Raw genomic sequence first — 18,046 nt, 5'->3', positions numbered from 1 at the left:
AGTAATAAAGTGCTAAAACTCATGTTGTACTTTCAAGGTGATATATAAGATTTATATCACGTGGTTTGGCCCCTGTGTGTTCAGACAGCAAGGATGGTAGTGTCAAGTCTCACACGCTGGCCAGCCTGGCCCTGAACCTGGACATGACGGGGAAGATCATCACATCCATTGAGTTATTCAAGCAGCTTGACAAATACAGGTTCCGGTCTTACAAAGTCATGCCGAGATCACAGGTATATTTCTTTCACCTGTAAAGTTAAAGGTTATGTATGTCCTCGAAAATGTCTAATGAAAAGAAAACTGATGTCAACTTCTATACCGAGTTCAAAACATACCCATGTGCTGTATGGTGAAGTATGTGCGGTACACGTCTTCCAGAATGCACACGCCTATGTGAACGCTGCCTTCCGGGTCACTATCGAGCCAACAAAGTTCCAAGTACTGGGAAAACCTTCCCTTGTGTATGGCGGAATTGATAAAAAGACGGTGAGAAGTGGTAATAGTGTTGGTGGTGGTAGTAGTAGTAATAGTAGTAGTAGTAGTAGTAGTAGTAGTAGTATAAGTAGTAGTAGCAGTAGTAGTAGTATAAGTAGTAGCAGTAGTAATAGTAGTGATAGTAGTAGCAGTAGTAGTAGTAGTAGTTGCAGTAGCAGCAGCTGTAGTAGTAGTAGTAGCAGTAGTAGTAGTAGTAGTAGTTGCAGCAGCAGCAGATGTAGTAGTAGTAGTAGTAGTAGTTTAGTGGTGGTGGTGATAGTGGTAATGGTAGTAGTATAGATAATGGTAACTTGTTTGTAGTCAAAGTTGTAGGGTAGCGGTAGACGTCGGAGAAGTGGTAAATGTAGTGGTAGTGTAGTAGCGGAAGTAATAGTAGTAGTGGTGGTGGTTGATGAGGGTAATAGTTTTTGTATCCGTATCAGTGGAAGTGGTAGTGGTGGTGGCAGTAGTAATACTGTACACTGCAACAACAGCAGCAGCAGCAGCAGTAGAAGTAGTAGTACTAACATCTTCTGTGGGAGTATTGGGATGACCTGGCTTCTACTTCAGTCCAGTCTCTTTATTCAGATACTGAACTTTAGTGACGTGATACTACGTATACTACGGTAACAATACATAAATGCATTGCAAATGACACGAAAGTTCCATCGCTGTAGCAATACTATATCTACCTGTACTTGACGACCATGTTTAACTTCATCTCTCCAGATCCACGCTACAAAGACAGAGGAGTTCCTTACAGGAAAGACCCTCACGGACCCTGCAGTCCTACGCGGTATGCTGGATATTAGTGAAACTTTAACTGTTCTTAAGTGTGAAAAGCTGAAATGCCTTACGTTTAGAAAAGAGATATTTTCACAACAGTGACAGAAAGTGAAATGCTCACTACAGTGAAAATAACACTTTGCCGGAACTACGAGTACTTTCCACACAAGAGCTACTTCTCTTATCCCTGTACTTGAACTGTCCGGACTTCGGAACACTTACATTTCAGTGAAAATATTTTACAAGCAGCGTTTGCGTTACTTGTTTAAAAGTGTTCCTATTTTAACAGCCATCCATCAAATGCCTTGCTTCACGATCGCAACATGTTAATTGTTTAAAATAGACTGAATACCTCAAACAGAAAATGAGTATTCATTAATTCACAAGGTGTGAAATTAAAACATTCAATTCAAATATTTTATGGAGTTAATTATTATTTATAATTATGTCTTTCAAATTAGCACAAAATCTCGTTTGCGTGCGCTTAAATTGTTTTGGGTAATTTGTTTTAAAAAGAGACTGTCAGCTAACAGTGAAGTAATAATAAATAGGATATGTCATGTGTCGAGTGAAATATGATATATCGCTTATCAAGTGTCGTGGAAAAGGAGATATTTACACTCATGGCTGCGCCACCAATGAAAATATCTCCCTTTCCACGTCACTCGATCAGAGATACATCACATTTCACTTGAAACATGAAATATCCTCCATGTTTCCAAAAGAGAGTAAAGGGTTCACCAGATATTAAATTGCTTTCCTCAAATACACATTTTCCACGTGAAGGTGCCAAAGTTGAAATATTACAATCTTATTAAAAGCAGACCTTTCACTTCGATACGACAGATCTCTGCGTGGAGGTCGAAGTCACCTCCATACAATATCTCGCAAGCGAACGCCGAGCGAACTTTGACCACCCTATCTAAACGAAGGATGTGTGGGTTCTTGAGCTAATCGAAAATGGAAGCTTTCGAAAATGATTCGATCTTAGGAAAAAAACCCGCTACAGAACAGAAATATACCCTCAAAACTAAACCCTTTTTGGCACAGATGCCATGGCGCTCAGAAACGTCAGGATACAACTTGAGCGGTTGTATTTTTGGCATTCGGAATTCCTTGATTATATCCGTTTTCGAGATACAGAAATCAGACATGCTTATCTGTATGCTTCGCCCACTCGTACCGAAGTACACACGTTCGATAAAGTTTGCAAATGTAGACTGTTTGGGGTCAAATATTGGAATCTTAAACTTAGAAGGCTTGACACTGACACTCACTGATTAGAGTGTTCATCTGACGCGACTTGTAGAGGTGACCCTGGATCTTCTTCTATGTCTTATCGGACATAAACATCTGATTTTAATGACATTGAACATATTTGTGAAATTATCCAGCGTAATGACCAGGCATTTAGGCTATATATCAATGTTTTACTTTGTTATCCAATAGGTGCGCTGGATTCTCTGAAATCAGAGTTGAACCCCGAATACGAGGCAGTGCTAGCAAGCGTCGAGTTCCGGAGAAAGCTGGCCGTCAGTCTCTTCTACAAGGTAAGGGGATTGAAGGTTTCCCCGGCACGTTAAACAAATTAAATGTAACTTGGACCAACATTAGTGTATATAATTGTTAGGGCTCCCGCAGACTATTTGGAGGTTGGCAATCGAGCTCTTCGAACTAAATCTAGACACAGGATATTGCAGCATCTTCCCGGCAACTGATGACCCAGCTGTTGTGTGAAGGATTTGTTGTGTGGGAACCATACAGGGAGCATCAAAGAATTTTCTTTGGCGCCATATTGTCTTGGGACGAGATAGATAACTATTTTCTATACAAATCTTCTGGCCATGTTGTAAATGATTTGGAACAAATGAATGGTTCATTTGATGGAAATTATGATAATTTGATGATCACTGAACGGAGCAGAACATCCATGATTTGCAGGCACCTGAGAGATTCCGTATTGAAGGACAGCATCTGATTTGAATTAAATTGAACATATTTGTGAAATTATCCAGCGTAAATGACCATTTAGGCTTCATATCATATACATGTGTTGAATCGTGCCGTGTAGAGACTGTGGGGGGTGGTGGTGACTATTTCTCTTCTAGGTAAGACAAACACGCCACTCACATGTTACGTCCTTGTGACAAACATAGATACAGATCTGTGAAAACACTGTCATTTGTTCTTAAGTTCATCCTCAACATCTGCGAGTCCAAGACCTCTTCGGTGCAGTCCGGGGGAGTTCCTCTGGAGCGTCCACCTTCCAAGGGGGAGAGAGATTTCCCAGAGCAAAAGGCGGAATGGCCTCTGAAACAACCAATGCCCAAAATTGCTGCCCCATTTCAGGTGTGTATAAACACTTCGTCATCCATGGTAAACAGCAAATCTCTTTATGTTGAAATATTCAATTGGATAAATATACGTGCTATACAGAATCTATAATAAGGCTGACGGCCCAAAAAAACTTTACGATAGTTTTAATTCACTCAAGTTTAAAATATACAATTGGATAGATGCGAGAAGGAAAATGTATTGAAATGATCAAAAGCTCAACGAAATCAACAATTAAAATGACAGTCATACAACATCCGATATTGGCATGACAGTTGCTCGAATTGAGGTGAGCTTTCAACGTAATGAAAAAGGGCACACACATCTAAAATCGCGCATGTTCAAAGACACGTCACATTATCTTCTATTTCTATTGTCCAATTATTATAAACGTATCTTCTACTTCTATTGTCCAATCATTATATAATCATATATATACAAACGTCCCCATACCTCGACGTTACAACGCTATCGTCCCGTGTAGATTTCGGAATAAAACTGGCCTCCATGGCCGATGTTGTCTCTGAGCGGCGACTACCTTGGATTGGGTGCTTGTACCCTGACGACATGGACTTTGCTCATACCATCAACCACTGGTTTGTCATTGCAGGCCGTCATGGTATAGCTCAAATAGTGCTGACTGCGGTGTTGAACCACATTCACTCACTCACGTGACATTGTATTATTTCAGTGTAAAAGCTTACCCGTGGTATCAACACGATAATCGTGCTTGCAGATGACACACGTGCATGATAACACTGCGCGTCCTGTGTAATTTATAATCATGTTCTTCTTTGGATTTGAGTTATTGGATGTTGTTGTACGGCGCGTTCCGCAGATTACAAATTACAGGCAAAACATTGGCTGATAGCACGGTGAACAATCCACACCTGTCAGGTTCGATGGCACACAGTCATCTAAGTACAGATTCTACCCGTCCTGCCATCACGTCATCAAATGGCTCAAGTGGCGCGTCTATTAACTGTCTGAATCGATTATTCCCTGATCACACACTTTTCATTTCATATTTATTTATGTTATATATTTATTATTTCATGTAGGCTTCTGGCGAGGCGGAGTTCATCAATGATATGCCGTCCTCGTCAAAAGAGTTGTCTGGAGCATTCGTCCTGACCTCTATTGGCCGGGGAACTATTGACCACATCGATCCTTCGGAAGCATTGGTAAACGGACTCTTGATTTCATAAAGCTTCTAAATTGTAACACATTTCCATCACTTTAGGAGGTAAATGGTGTACATTTTGCAACATTTTTCTTCTATGTATGATGTGTACTAACATAGTGCTGCTGACACAGAGTTTACACAGAGCCAGAGTTGTAAATTTCTTTTTCTTGAAACAGGTGTTCAGTAAAGTGTTTTACGGATTACGAGAACTGACATATTACATGTACTATCTACCAATCGTAACATTCCGTTATTGTTCGGCCTGGCCCCGTTAAAGTCGTCAGGACCGTTCTGCCGAGTGGATTGTGTGTGTGTGTGTGTGTGTGTGTGTGTGTGTGCGTGCGTGCGTGCGTGCGTGCGTGCGTGCGTGCGTGTGTGTTTGTGTCTGTGTCTGTCTGTCTGTGTGTCTGTGTGTGTGTGTGCGTGCGTGCGTGTGTGTGTCTGTGTGTGTGTGTCTGTGTGTGTGTCTGTGTGTCTGTGTGCGTGCATGCGTGCGTGCGTGCGTGTGTGTGTGTGTCTGTCTGTCTGTCTGTCCGTCTGTCTCAGAGAGTGACCGAGGGAGGAAGGTGATATAATTACTAACTGTTATTTGTTCACGCAGCTGATGCCTGGAGTTTTTGACTTCCTCACTGCCAAAGACGTAGTCGAGAACAACGCAATGCCAAACATCCCCGGCATGCAGTTCCTCCCAGAAGAGGTAAATACACTGGAATTTTACCGTCAGACACAACCCGAGTAATTCTTCACCTCCTGCGTACGAGTTTGGTCAGGGAACGATTATCTCCAGTTTGTTAGCTCGAGATGTGCATCTTCCTGTCACAGCGTCGATATCGACTCCGATAGGGCCATATGATTGTTTGTCCGTTAGTTGACATCTCCGTCCCTTCTCTGAATATGGAAAAATAAACTTGATGCGCAGATGACAACGTTACTACTCATAGCTTCTTTATCTGCACCGTATAGCAAATAACGTGTAAATAAACAAATACATTATATATTCGAGAATATGTGTCCAGGTGATTATTGATATTCAGTGATATAAGACACCTATTACCTGCGCAGGGATTGGACATTTGTCCCATCAGTTTATATTTGAACCTATTTCTTTCGCAGCTCTTTTGCAGTGGAGACGTGAAATACTCAGGGCAATCGGTGGGATTCGTTATTGCGGGTGAGTGAACTTCATGGCCCTCAGTGGAGTATGGCTGACGAGGCGTCCACCGTGGCAATCTGGCATGTAGAAGGTACCTCATACCGATTGCTCACGGTTATCAAACTGGGGAGTAGGTTTAACTTCAGATTTCTTGTCTTCACTTTTCACAATCCAGATCACCCACAACGGCACCGTTCGGACTGACGGACTTTGATGCATAGTAATCCACAAATTAGGCTCAGCCTAGTCTCACTAAGTGAATGTATGGACGAAAATGTGCTGAAACAGTTCGTATATTTGAAAAAGACAAGGTCATACTTGAAAAAGAAAATTATGTATCACAAACCGACATGCGCATAGCGCGGCATTACAGTGAATGTCAAGGATTTCCATTCAGGGGTCAACATCGATTTTCGTGATCCGAGCAACTTTTCTTTTTCGACCCGACCAACTTTTTAGGATTGTGTTAGTATGATACCCACGTGGAACCTTCTTATGATGTGGATATCCCTGCTATTCAAGGTGGCGACGAGGCGCTGTTGGCCCAGTCGTCTAAGGCAATTCCTAGTAAAACGTTGCGTCACTTAAGTTTGCCAGAATACGATAATATTGTAATCGAATCCGAGATTCACTCTAATTATTGTCGGCACCATACCCGTGGTCTTGGGTGCCCGCAAATTGGTAAGTGATGTATGACTGCATTATTTCCAGTTTCCCTGCCTTTAGGGTCTACATTTCACTGTGAGGAACAATCGAGCATGCTCTTTCTACAAAGTTTTTAAACAGTGTCATACGAATCTTGCTCGAAAACCGTTTGATCAGGGTTACAGCATTAGTAAACCTTTCTCGTGATCTGGTGTCATCACTATTTGATAGAGGTCCAAATGCTTATCATATAATTTGAATCGTACAAAGTATTTTTTATGATCATGGCAAGGGTTTTTTCCTCTTTAAATCCCACAGTAAATTGATACGCTGATTAAGATACAATAATACAAACTAACTCACTCACTGTTCGTTTACCTGTATGTGGGAGGTACACCATGCAGGCCTTAGGCGTGACTCCTTCGGTGATACCCACGAGTACTGATTGGCTTTGGACAAACTTATAAAAGTAATCAGGGCGAACCGTTGATCAGTCTTACAGTGCCATTGATATATGAACTGTCACAGGAACAACAAAGTTCGTGCACTGGGCTGATGTTTTATTGATAATGAAGAGTCCTGTAATTATAACAAAATGACATGCTACATGGCTTGGTGGTCCGGCATGGTGTGTGCTGGGTTCCTAGCATATGTAGTCTTTATAGAGGACAGTCATGTGATCTGCCTCTACATCAGTTGCAGGGACTGCATGTGCCAGGATGTGCCTCACGGACCACAGTTAAGGTGGGCTGTTCAAGCCAATATTAGATAGATATGGAAAAAAGTTGGTGACATAATTGATTAACAGATTAGTAAAACTTAACCTGCGACAGAACTAATATACAGAAAGCTCCATGTCAATCTGAATATGTTTATTCTCCAGAATCTCAAACTTTGGCCGATGCAGCTGCTGACAAGGTGAAGGTCACGTACAAGGACGTCAGACCCGCCATTGTGACTATCGAAGACGCCATTAGAGAGGAGAGTTACCATGCCAACCCTTTTTTAGATCATAAAAATGGAGAGCCGGAGGGTACGAACACACGTAGCTACTTCACCTTCCCTCACCCGTCCATCGATCATTACTGTACCCTGACTGAGCTACGGCTCCACACGTTGGAAACGTGTGCCAATGTACAATTTACAGCGTACTCCAACATCTCAGATTGGATACACAAAAATGTTAGGTACCGATCTCCACCATAATGACAGACGTCCAAATATATACTCCTTATTCCATCGAAAATGAACATTGAAAATTACAATGAACAATGACGTAATTCAAAATTAGCATACCGTTTTTATTAGTTTTAACAAAATCAGTAATGGTACTCTGGTGTCACTGGAATTTCTGGTTCATCGATCACTTGATTGTCGGGTGTGTTTAGAGGCTGACGTCGCATGACAGAAGTACTGCTGTGCTGCGTCAGGCAATAAGTACTTACTGTTTTTATCCAAATTGTATGAATGGCTGATGCTGGCATACTTACCCTTTTCGTGAACACCTGGTGTCATCACTGATTTTTAGTGGTTCATTTATATTTAATTTTCACTGACTTTTTTACGCCAAGTGGAATCTGTTTCGGCAAAAAATCTAGGCTGCTTATTCTCCTGCATTGGCAATTTATATATATTTGAATAAGGAAGATAGATCGTTAACGAAATCCGGTATAGAGTTTTGATAACACGATGGGGGGTCATTCACGAAACAGCTACTTCTTTCCGTTTTCGATCCCTGCTGTGACATAGTGAGTGAGTGAGTGAGTGAGTTTGATTTTACGCCGCTTTTAGCAATATTCCAGCAATATCACGGCGGGGTACACCAGAGGGGCTTCACACATTGTACCCATGACGGGAATCGAGCCCGGGCCATCGGCGTGACGAGCGAACGCTTTTACCACAAGGCTACCCCACCGCCCCTGCTGTGACATAGAGACGAGCTGATGGTGTACTATGAATGATGACGGAATACGGGAAACTCTGCCATAAAGAACGATATTTCCACTGTTTATCCTATATACTAATTATACTAATTGATTTATGATGGACTACAACTGCTATGTTGAATATGTTTTTTTGAATATTTATTTACGAACACACGTATGTTCATTTGACTTTAATGGTGACCGATGAATCAGGTACCTTGGCCCAGTGGTCAAGGACCAACAATTCTATGTGCAGAGTTGTGTCCCTTAGTCAGGGTCACCCTTATCTCTGGTTTCTATCATGGGTTAGAAGTTAGCCCTGAAGTAGGCCCGTGTTCGTCAGAACGTTTGTTTCATTCAGCCTAACCAAAGTAGTACGATTGTAATTTTGAGCGTTCAATAAACGTTAAGCTGACACATCGTAATGTGACTGACATACTGCTCCAAGTTCAGGCTCTCACTCTTAGTATATAGTTCCACTGAAAACAGCGCATGGGCACTGATGAAACGTATCTCACTCCAGATGCTTTGGGCAATGCTTCTCGCAAACTTAAGGGAGAATGCAGACAAGGTGGCCTTTATCATTTCTACATGGAAAATAACGTAAGTTGCAAATTTAATATTTTTAACTCATTTCAAACATAAATATTTTAAGCTTAAATTCTAAACACCACTCAAACACGACTAACACGTTTTTCATCTGTCTGAAGTCGGTTCAAAAGTAAGTGAGTGAGTGAGTGAGTGAGTATGGTTTTACGCCGCTTTTAGCAATATTCCAGCAATATCACGGCGGGGGACACCAGAAATGGGCTTCACACATTGCACCCATGTCGGGAATCAAACCCGGGGCTTCGGCGTGACGAGCGAACGCTTTAACCACCAGGCTGCCCGACCGCCCCCGCTTCAAAAGAGTCTTGCCACGTGGTGTACATATTATACCGGACACAGGTGTCCCGGTCGTCTGAGTTGCGTCCCTTGGGAACGAAGGAAACCTACAATCGTGGGTTCGAATCCCGGTTCGACCCAATTATGTTTCTACATAATTCTCGTGCTCATGGGTTTCACCGAAGTGGTAAACGTCTGAAATTTGTATCACTTCGGGCTTTCCTCCCACAATAAAAGGACACCCCGTAAAATAACTGGAATACTGTTCAAAGCGGCGTTAAAGCCACCTGACTCACGCATATACCCTGATAAAGAAAGTTCCGATACAACACGAAACGGGGTCCTAAACAAAGCACGCAGGTTACAAACCAGGCGAAATTAAGCAACGTCTATCGCGGACAGTAGCTGGATGGGTGACAGCGTTCAGCAGCAACTAGACTCTTGAGAGTTTGGGTTTCGGTCCTGCCCAACACTGAGCACATGTGGTGTGTCCTTAGGCAAAACGCTTTCTTCGAACTATGTTAACACTAGAAGTAACACAGCTGGTCCACGCTTCATGCATTTCGTTGTATTTTGTTGTACTTGAAGCCCAAATTTGATGTCTCTGCGGTGATCATTCGTGACCAACTCGTGTTATTCCGGGACAAGCCGAATAGCGCCTCGTGCCCCTCTCGTGGCCATTTTTGCAACCGGGTTCCGTCTTAGCGCAAACGGGCATACCTAAAACAATTGTCAACTCGTTGCGCAATGGTTCATTTATATTTCAAATGCAATTAAAAGCACATCAGGACATGCGAAATTATACAGTATGATTGAACACATATAACTGTGTCTTGGGTATATTTTTAGATGCAAGACATATGTAAAAACAGAAATTATTTCTGAGGGATTCTTTGACGAAGAACTTGAAATCATACGCGCATTCTGATTGGTTTGTCGTATTTTCGCACATAACATTCATCGATAGGGGGACGAGTCTTCTTGAAGGTTACGGAAAGGGGCGAGTGGTGACGAATGTGCGGTGATGTGGCTCGTTCTTTCCTGAATGAGGCACGCACTTTAAACGAAATAGAATACCCGTAACGGTACATTATCAAGATATGTTGATACTTGTAAGTCGGTAGGGGCTACAATACCTGATTCGCTTCGCCTTGGTCTCTGCCACAATATATCAGAAGCATTGATTTTACTCTTTCCTGCAGGTGGCGCTCGCAGTTCCTGCTGAAGACCGCCTTGACGTGTACAGTTCCTGTCAGGGTACCGACCTCGTTCATGCAGGCGTTGCCATGGCTCTAGACAAACCACTCAACTAGTACGTATCTGGGAAATGTCGTATTTAGTTTCAACAAAATCAGTAGATGCTCTATCGTGTGGCTGGATTTCTGGTCCATCACTTGATTGTCTGGTTTGCTTTGGCAGAACTAACTGATTTTTGTGATAACGACACCAATGCAGCCGTTGTTGACGATATTGTCGACTCAGTATGACGCGTTGAACGTTTTGACGTCTTGCTCGTAGACCTGCTGCTCTTCAACGGTTTCGTACGGCCTGGTCGGAGATTCTGTGTAGTCCAAGTATTTGGGATGCGGTTAGGATGGCTGTGCTCGTCCTTTCACGTAGGTGGCGCAGTCGGATGTAGTGATCTGCGGGGGTGGTTACTCTTGGTCGTCCCGACCTTAGCCGATCACGTGTTGACCCATGCTGTTGAAACCGATCCCATAGCCTTGTGATAGTGCTGGGCGCTACATTAAAAACACTGGCTACAGCTAATCGGGAATCCCCTGCCTGCAAACGGCATATGACGTTGTTTCTTTGCACTTCTGGTTATGTTGAGATTTTGTTGAACTGTCACAGTTCGATTGACGCAGATGCCAGACAATCAAAAACAAGGCACATTGATACCGTTCATATTGCTGCTGCACGTGTAGTACGTGCAGCTCCATGGCCCTTTTGTTAATGCACTGGGTGCATTTTTCCGAATCGTACGTGTTTCCCGACTAATGGTTTGCATTTCATTGTTGTGATCAATTTGATCCGGGAAATTTGTCACTGATACTAAAACACATTAAACTTCTTCATTTTGCACCTCTTGGTCAGCTAATTTCGCTTTTATGGCCAAAAACATCCGTATTGCGTTTCTTTTTTTAAGAGTATATTAGCGGTCGGGTGAAACAAATATATTTAACATAAAAGGTTTGCAAAAGGGTTCTTTCGCTACTTGTATCTTTCTTTGGTGAAATTTGTTTACTCAGTGGGAAGAATAAACAAACTCAAATATGTCTTACATTCCACATTTGTGTAAAATTTGGCGAATCCGAAAGGCAGGCACATTCGGCCTCATATTTTTCTTAGTTGCTTTACGACACCGACCGACAAAAAAATTACTTTTGACAAAAACATGGCCGATTTTAATGTACAATTAGGTGAAATGAAAAAAAACAAAACAACATGAGATTTTGACACCGATGTAAGAAAGGGTAAATAAAACGTAACCATAATCTATTTTCTGACACAAGAAAACTATCGGATATCTGTCGGTATCTTGCCATGTTAAAACCTGTTTATTTTCATTCATTTGTAGATGTCTATAAGCAGGAATCTGGAAGTTGAAAAGTGTTTAAATTATTTTTACGACCGCCTACCTAGAATGTGAGGCCAATTCATTTCTATACCAGCTGATACTAAAGTAAAGCCTGAACAAAGCGTAGAAAGAACTACATGTAGTACTTATATCTGGCCATTAAACAAGAGTTATGTTGCTGACAGTTTGAATATTTCAAAATTAGGACTTCACGTACAGAACAGCTCAATGCATGTCGGGAATCGAACCCGGGTCCACGGCGTGACGAGCGAACGCTTTAACCACTAGGCTAACCCACCGGGGACCATAAACAGATTGGTACAGTCTGCCTAATTAATCTAAAGAGTTGATAAACCGATCATCATCGCAAAATTGAGTGAATGCTTCTGTATTTACTCATTGTTAACTTATGTTACCTATTTGGTTCAAGTCAAATATTATGAATTTGCATGTATATATCAACCGCATATCTAGATTTGCAGTTACTTTTTGTCAAAACATATTCAGTCTAAACAACAACCGGTGGTATGGCAGATCATTATTTTTATGCTCGTCCATGTAATCAATATACAAAATACTGATGCAGAATAGGTCACTGTATATGAATAACCGCTGCATGTAAAAAGATAAATGTGATTATTCTTCAGTTTCAACGTGTACACCCCCCGAGTTGGCGGGGCTTTCGGAGGTAAAGCTCTTTCCAGCATCCCAGTTGCTGCAGCGGTTGCTGTGGGGGCTTATAAACACAACAGGTGAGCTGTTACCTGCTTGTGTGCAATTCAGCACACATTGTACAGTTAATATTTCACTATTATAGCTTGCGCTATTAAATAACGTTATTCATAATTCAAATATTAATTCTAATTGAAGTAATTTTGCTATTTATTCCCACAGGCCGGTGAAATCTAATGTCAGTTTATCGACTTCCATGAGAATGAATGGGAAAAGACCTCCTCTTTGGGCGAAGTATGAGGTAAGTGGTTTTTGACAGTACAATGACACCACGGGGGCCCAGTCATCCTATTTACTGAGTTGCGCCCCTTAGTTGTGCCATGATCAGGTGATCGTGTGCCCGATTTGCATAATCTTGCCCACAGGCCTATCGAAGGTCTTTCTTCACACGATACTCTGAACAACTATGATACAAATTTCAAATCAGCGTTTTCACTCAATTTCTGTCACACCCACATGCACAAACGCACGTATGCACGCACACACGCGCGCCTTCATCAGTGATGGATGGAGATTATACAATCGGACTACTTTACCCTGAGGCAATGTATCCTTTCGATAGCCTGGATTTGTAAAACATGCCAGCAAAGATATACTAAGGATGTAGGAGCGTGGTCCCCTTGTCTTCTAGGTGTACTAAGGATGTAAGAGCGTGGTTCCCTTGTCTTCTAGATGTACTAAGGATCTAAGATTGTGTCCCCTTGTCTGCTAGATGTACTAAGGATGTAAGAGCGTGGTTCCTTTGTCTTATAGATGTACTAAGGATGTAAGAGCGTGCCCCTTGTCTTCTTGATGTACTGAGGATATAAGAGCGTTGTTCTCTTGTCTTCTTGATGTACTAAGGATGTAAGAGCGTGGTTCCCTTGTCTTCTAGATGTACTGAGGATGTAAGAGCGTGGTTCCCTTGTCTTCTAGATGTACTAAGGATCTAAGATTGTGTCCCCTTGTCTGCTAGATGTACTAAGGATGTAAGAGCGTGGTTCCCTTGTCTTCTAGATGTACTAAGGATGTAAGAGCGTGCCCCTTGTCTTATAGATGTACTAAGGATGTAAGAGCGAGCCCCTTGTCTTATAGATGTACTCAGGATGTAAGAGCGTTGTTCCCTTGTCTTCTGGTTGTACTAAGGATGTAAGAGCGTTGTTTCCTTGTCTTTTTGGTGTACTAAAGATAATTCCGTCTTGTGTGACAGGTTGGATTCGACGACAGCGGCAGAATCAACGTCATCAGCTTTGAAATTTACATTAATGGTGGATACTCTGCAAACTTTGCCATCATATATCATGAAATATTGACTCATCTTGACGGGGGTAAGTTCCCCCTCCACAGACAATACCAGCCATATAGTCCTAGTGTCAGAATGATGTGTTAGTGTCTAGGAATCTAGAACATGTCATTGCTCTTAAACTGTCACCGTTGGATATTATGACCTTTCGATTGTTGGATTCACGTTAATGATTGTTCAATGTTAATAGACCATGCAGTCTAATTTCCGATTACACAGTTTTCCGGAATTAATCTGTTTGTCATTACTGACTATTTCATGAGACATCTGAGGTTTATTCCACGCGTTCCAGCTTACCATGTCCCCAACTGGAGAGTGAAAATCATCCTGTGTAAAACCAACAAAGCGCCCGGACATCCAATGCGTGGACCAGGTTTGAAATGTTACATCTTCTTATCTGCGTCTCACATATATTGTCGGTAAAGACGCCTTCGCTAAATATGGACATTGTATAAAGTACGCAGTTAACACACATTGACCTTTGACATGTTCTCGTAATGGCCAATGATGCTTTTTATATGTAATCCTTTATCTTTATTAAATAATATACCATTTATGCAAGAAGGGTGTTCAGGTAGGCTCGTGGTTAAAGCGTTCGCTCCTCACGCCGATGACCCGGGTTCGATTCCCGACATGGGTACAATGTGTGACGCCTATTTCTGGTGTCCCCTGTCGTGTTATTGCTGCAATATTGCTAAAAGCAGCGTAAAACCTCACACACTCATTTATGCAAGTATATTTTATCATCTCCTGTTGTGCATTCTGTCCAGGCCCCTACCCAGCGGGGTTCCTTATCGAGTCCGTGTTGGAAAATGTGGCGAAGGCTCTCGGAAAGGTTGCAGCTGATGTAAAGGAAGTCAACCTTTACAAAGAAGGACAGGTAAGATGACAGCACACTCGTGACGTCAAAAGTTGGACAGGTTAGACGTCTGTAGGTGTATGACGTCACAAAGTAGACAGGCTGTTGATGTTTGACGTTATAAGAATATGTGCACAAATCTCACAAATACGTCATTGTTCTCAGATATTGATAGGAAATGTATGATCATTATATGTAGTGCCTCAGTCAAAACTACTCAAAATAATGATTTAGAATTTGAGCGAATCAAAACTACTCTAAATAATTATTTAGAATTTGGGGGAATCAAAACTACTCTAAATAAGGATTTAGAAATTTGGTGAACATATTTCCACGTAATTCCTTGTTTTATCTATTCACAGACTGACATACTTGGCCACGAGTTAAAGGACTGCACGATTGGTAAATTGTGGCAACAGCTGAGACAAGCATCCGAGTTTGACAAACGACGGGCAGGGGTCGACACCTTCAACAAGGTATGTGACAGCAAAGTGAAATTTCGTTGTTCCCAAGCATATATTTCGTTGTTATGAGCCCGTAAAGATCCGGGTTAGAATTGGTCTTCATCAACCCATACCTGTCCTAAGACTCGACTCACGGGGTCGGGCAGTCAGGCTAGCAGACTCGGGTGATGCTTGTCATCGTATCCAAATTGTTTGGATCGATGTTGATTATATCATTACGAGGGATTGTCTGGTCCAGATTCGATTATTACAACAACGAACAAACAAACAATGTGTTCTCCTCTTCAGGCAAACCGCTGGAAGAAACGCGGCATCACAATGACACCGGTCAAATACGGGTTCTTCTACATGGGAGCCGGCTTCACCGTAGACGTTGCCATCTACAGCAGGGACGGCACCGTCACCGTCAGCCAGGGAGGTGTCGAGATGGGACAGGGACTATACACAAAGGTATGACGATGATCCTCTCACGTCCAATTACGTCACATTAAGCATACCTATTTATATATGTTCCTGTAGACCTATACGTTTTAGGGACCCGTGAAGATCCGATGTAGAATAGGTGTTCAGCAACCCATGGAAAGGGGCGTATAACGGGATCGGTTGGTCAGGCTCGGTGACTTGGTTGATGCATGTCATCGTATCCCATCTTCGTAGATTGATGCTCATGATGTTAATCACTGGATTGTCTGGTCCAGGCTTGATTATTTACAGACCGCCATCATATAGCTGGAATATTGCTGAGTGCGGCGTTAAACAACAAAAGAATGAACGAAAAGCAACTCATGCTTGCCGTAAGAGGCGTATAACGGGATCGGGTGGTCAGGCTCTCTGACTTGGTTGATCGTATTCAAATTGCTCGGATCGATGCTCATGATGTCCATCCCTGGATTGTCAAGTCCTGACTCGATTTTATACAGCCCGCCGTGATATAGTTGCGATACATTTTGACCTTATAATATTGCTGCTTTGTAGAGCTGGCAGCTGGGTTTACATTCTTCAATTTGACCGTCGCCCTTGTCGCCCCAGTTTGATTTCTCAACAACAACGCCACAATTATCAGACATTAGGGACTTGATTTCATACCCGATACCCCTCCTGAGAATCCCGGGAAATTGAAAGTCAAGGTCACTCACAAATTGTCAAAAATAATCAGAACAGTTTATTTCTCAAGAAAAACAACACTAATGGTGGTACACGAGAAATGACAGGATTTTAAAGATACAATAAGAATTCTACGTCACAGCATCCACATGTTTTGAGGACATCTTTAATTCTTCACAATGAATGCGTATCGTTACTTAACTAATTAATTCTCATTTCTCATATATTTTCCCTTTAGATATAGATGTCAAAATTATCAAATCCTGTCATTTTTACATAGTTTTATTTTAAGAAGAGGTTTTCAACAACCCATGCTTGCCGTAAGAGTCGACTAATGGGATCGTGTGGCCAGTCAAACTGAATTGGTTGCAATCTCATTAAAATCAGACCTTAGTTCTCGCTACAGCTAAACAAAGATCTGAAGACATCCCATTAGGGGTCACGTCAGAACGACCTTTCATCCGACAAATCTAGACCATCTATTAGCCATTCCAGAATGGGTTTTTTGTTCAGGTTTCAAATTTGTCAAAATATGTTTCGAAGCGTAGTCGCCAATTTGAAATTCGTGCCATGAAGCACGAGAAAGCTGCCTTCTGATTGGTCATTCCATTGGTCGGTCAAAGTTCGCGCAAGGTCGGTCTGACGTGACCCGTAATGGGATGTCCTCAGATATTTGTTTAGTGGTAGCGAGAACTAAGATCTGATTTTAATGAGATTGAATTGGTTGATGCATGTCATCATATCCCATTTGCGTAGATTCTCGGGATGTCAATCACTGGATTGTCTGGTCCAGACATGATTATAGACAGACCACTGTCATACAGCTGTAATATTTCTGAGTGCGTCGTTAAACAAACAAACAAACAAACATGGACTATTGTGAAGTATTATCCAACTAAGTCCGTGTAGGCTTGTAATGATGATCCTACATGCCAGCATGGGGCAGTTATGTCAAATGCAGCAGTACATGGGCAACTAAATACACATGTATCCATTATTGGCTATTAACCTGGTGTTGACAGAGACACAGTGGGAGGTCATGTTCGAAATTTGACAGAAATAAAACAGACGCAACTTTCTGTTTAATGTCTGATCGGAACTTGTATCAGAACGTTTCAACACGATTTTAGTGCATTTAACAAAACGAATCCCCAGATACAGTTTGTGTATAGAGTGTATAGAGTGTTTCCCACATGTGGAAGGGTGTGTATTGGGATGCGCGGTGTTGTAGGTCCTGCAGGCTGTGGCCAGCACCCTGGGAATACCCCTCAGCATGGTCCGAATGCGACATGTCAACTCACACGTATCCCCGAACAACACCGTCTCGGGTGGGAGCGTCAGCAGCGAGCACGCCGTTCAGGTAAGACTGACAGGCCTAATTCTGTCTGTGGGATACACAAATGCCAATAACAATAGAAAACTGTGTGTAGAAACATCATGTCGTGTCAGGGCCGTTGGTTTTTGTTACAGAGAAGGTGTGGAATTGTCATTCAATCCAGTTGTTTTCTTCAGAATTCCACCTAACATGAAGGAATATTTGTCATCCAAAGGAAATAATATCATGACATGTATTTAATAACTTGGTCATATCTATTTTTCACAGTTCAAGTATAGTTACATGCTTATAACAGTTGTC

The 18,046-nt window shown here is 42.1% G+C and overlaps 1 protein-coding gene across 4 annotated transcripts in view; it reads left to right on the top strand.

The window, feature by feature from the left end:
- The window catches only part of LOC124142280 (indole-3-acetaldehyde oxidase-like), a 48,809-nt gene that overhangs the window by 19,161 nt on the left and 11,602 nt on the right, over positions 1-18,046 (top strand). For all 4 annotated transcript variants that reach the window (XM_048392749.1, XM_048392751.1, XM_048392750.1 and 1 more), the window contains 19 exons: positions 85-233; positions 379-486; positions 1,204-1,270; positions 2,710-2,810; positions 3,454-3,609; positions 4,656-4,778; positions 5,382-5,477; positions 5,894-5,951; positions 7,462-7,611; positions 9,027-9,106; positions 10,591-10,700; positions 12,617-12,721; positions 12,864-12,942; positions 13,891-14,008; positions 14,276-14,356; positions 14,754-14,863; positions 15,205-15,318; positions 15,595-15,756; positions 17,642-17,770. In XM_048392749.1, coding sequence (XP_048248706.1) covers positions 85-233; positions 379-486; positions 1,204-1,270; positions 2,710-2,810; positions 3,454-3,609; positions 4,656-4,778; positions 5,382-5,477; positions 5,894-5,951; positions 7,462-7,611; positions 9,027-9,106; positions 10,591-10,700; positions 12,617-12,721; positions 12,864-12,942; positions 13,891-14,008; positions 14,276-14,356; positions 14,754-14,863; positions 15,205-15,318; positions 15,595-15,756; positions 17,642-17,770 — 2,096 coding nt within the window. The remainder of the gene's footprint in view (positions 1-84; positions 234-378; positions 487-1,203; positions 1,271-2,709; positions 2,811-3,453; positions 3,610-4,655; positions 4,779-5,381; positions 5,478-5,893; positions 5,952-7,461; positions 7,612-9,026; positions 9,107-10,590; positions 10,701-12,616; positions 12,722-12,863; positions 12,943-13,890; positions 14,009-14,275; positions 14,357-14,753; positions 14,864-15,204; positions 15,319-15,594; positions 15,757-17,641; positions 17,771-18,046) is intronic.

The sequence above is a fragment of the Haliotis rufescens genome, unplaced genomic scaffold (genome assembly GCF_023055435.1).
Source record: "Haliotis rufescens isolate VD_foot unplaced genomic scaffold, xgHalRufe1.0.p SCAF_11, whole genome shotgun sequence".
In the NCBI taxonomy this organism is placed as follows: Eukaryota; Metazoa; Mollusca; class Gastropoda; order Lepetellida; family Haliotidae; genus Haliotis; species Haliotis rufescens.
The sequence above is the reverse complement of the archived record's forward strand: the minus strand, read 5'-3'. Positions and strand labels throughout refer to the sequence as shown.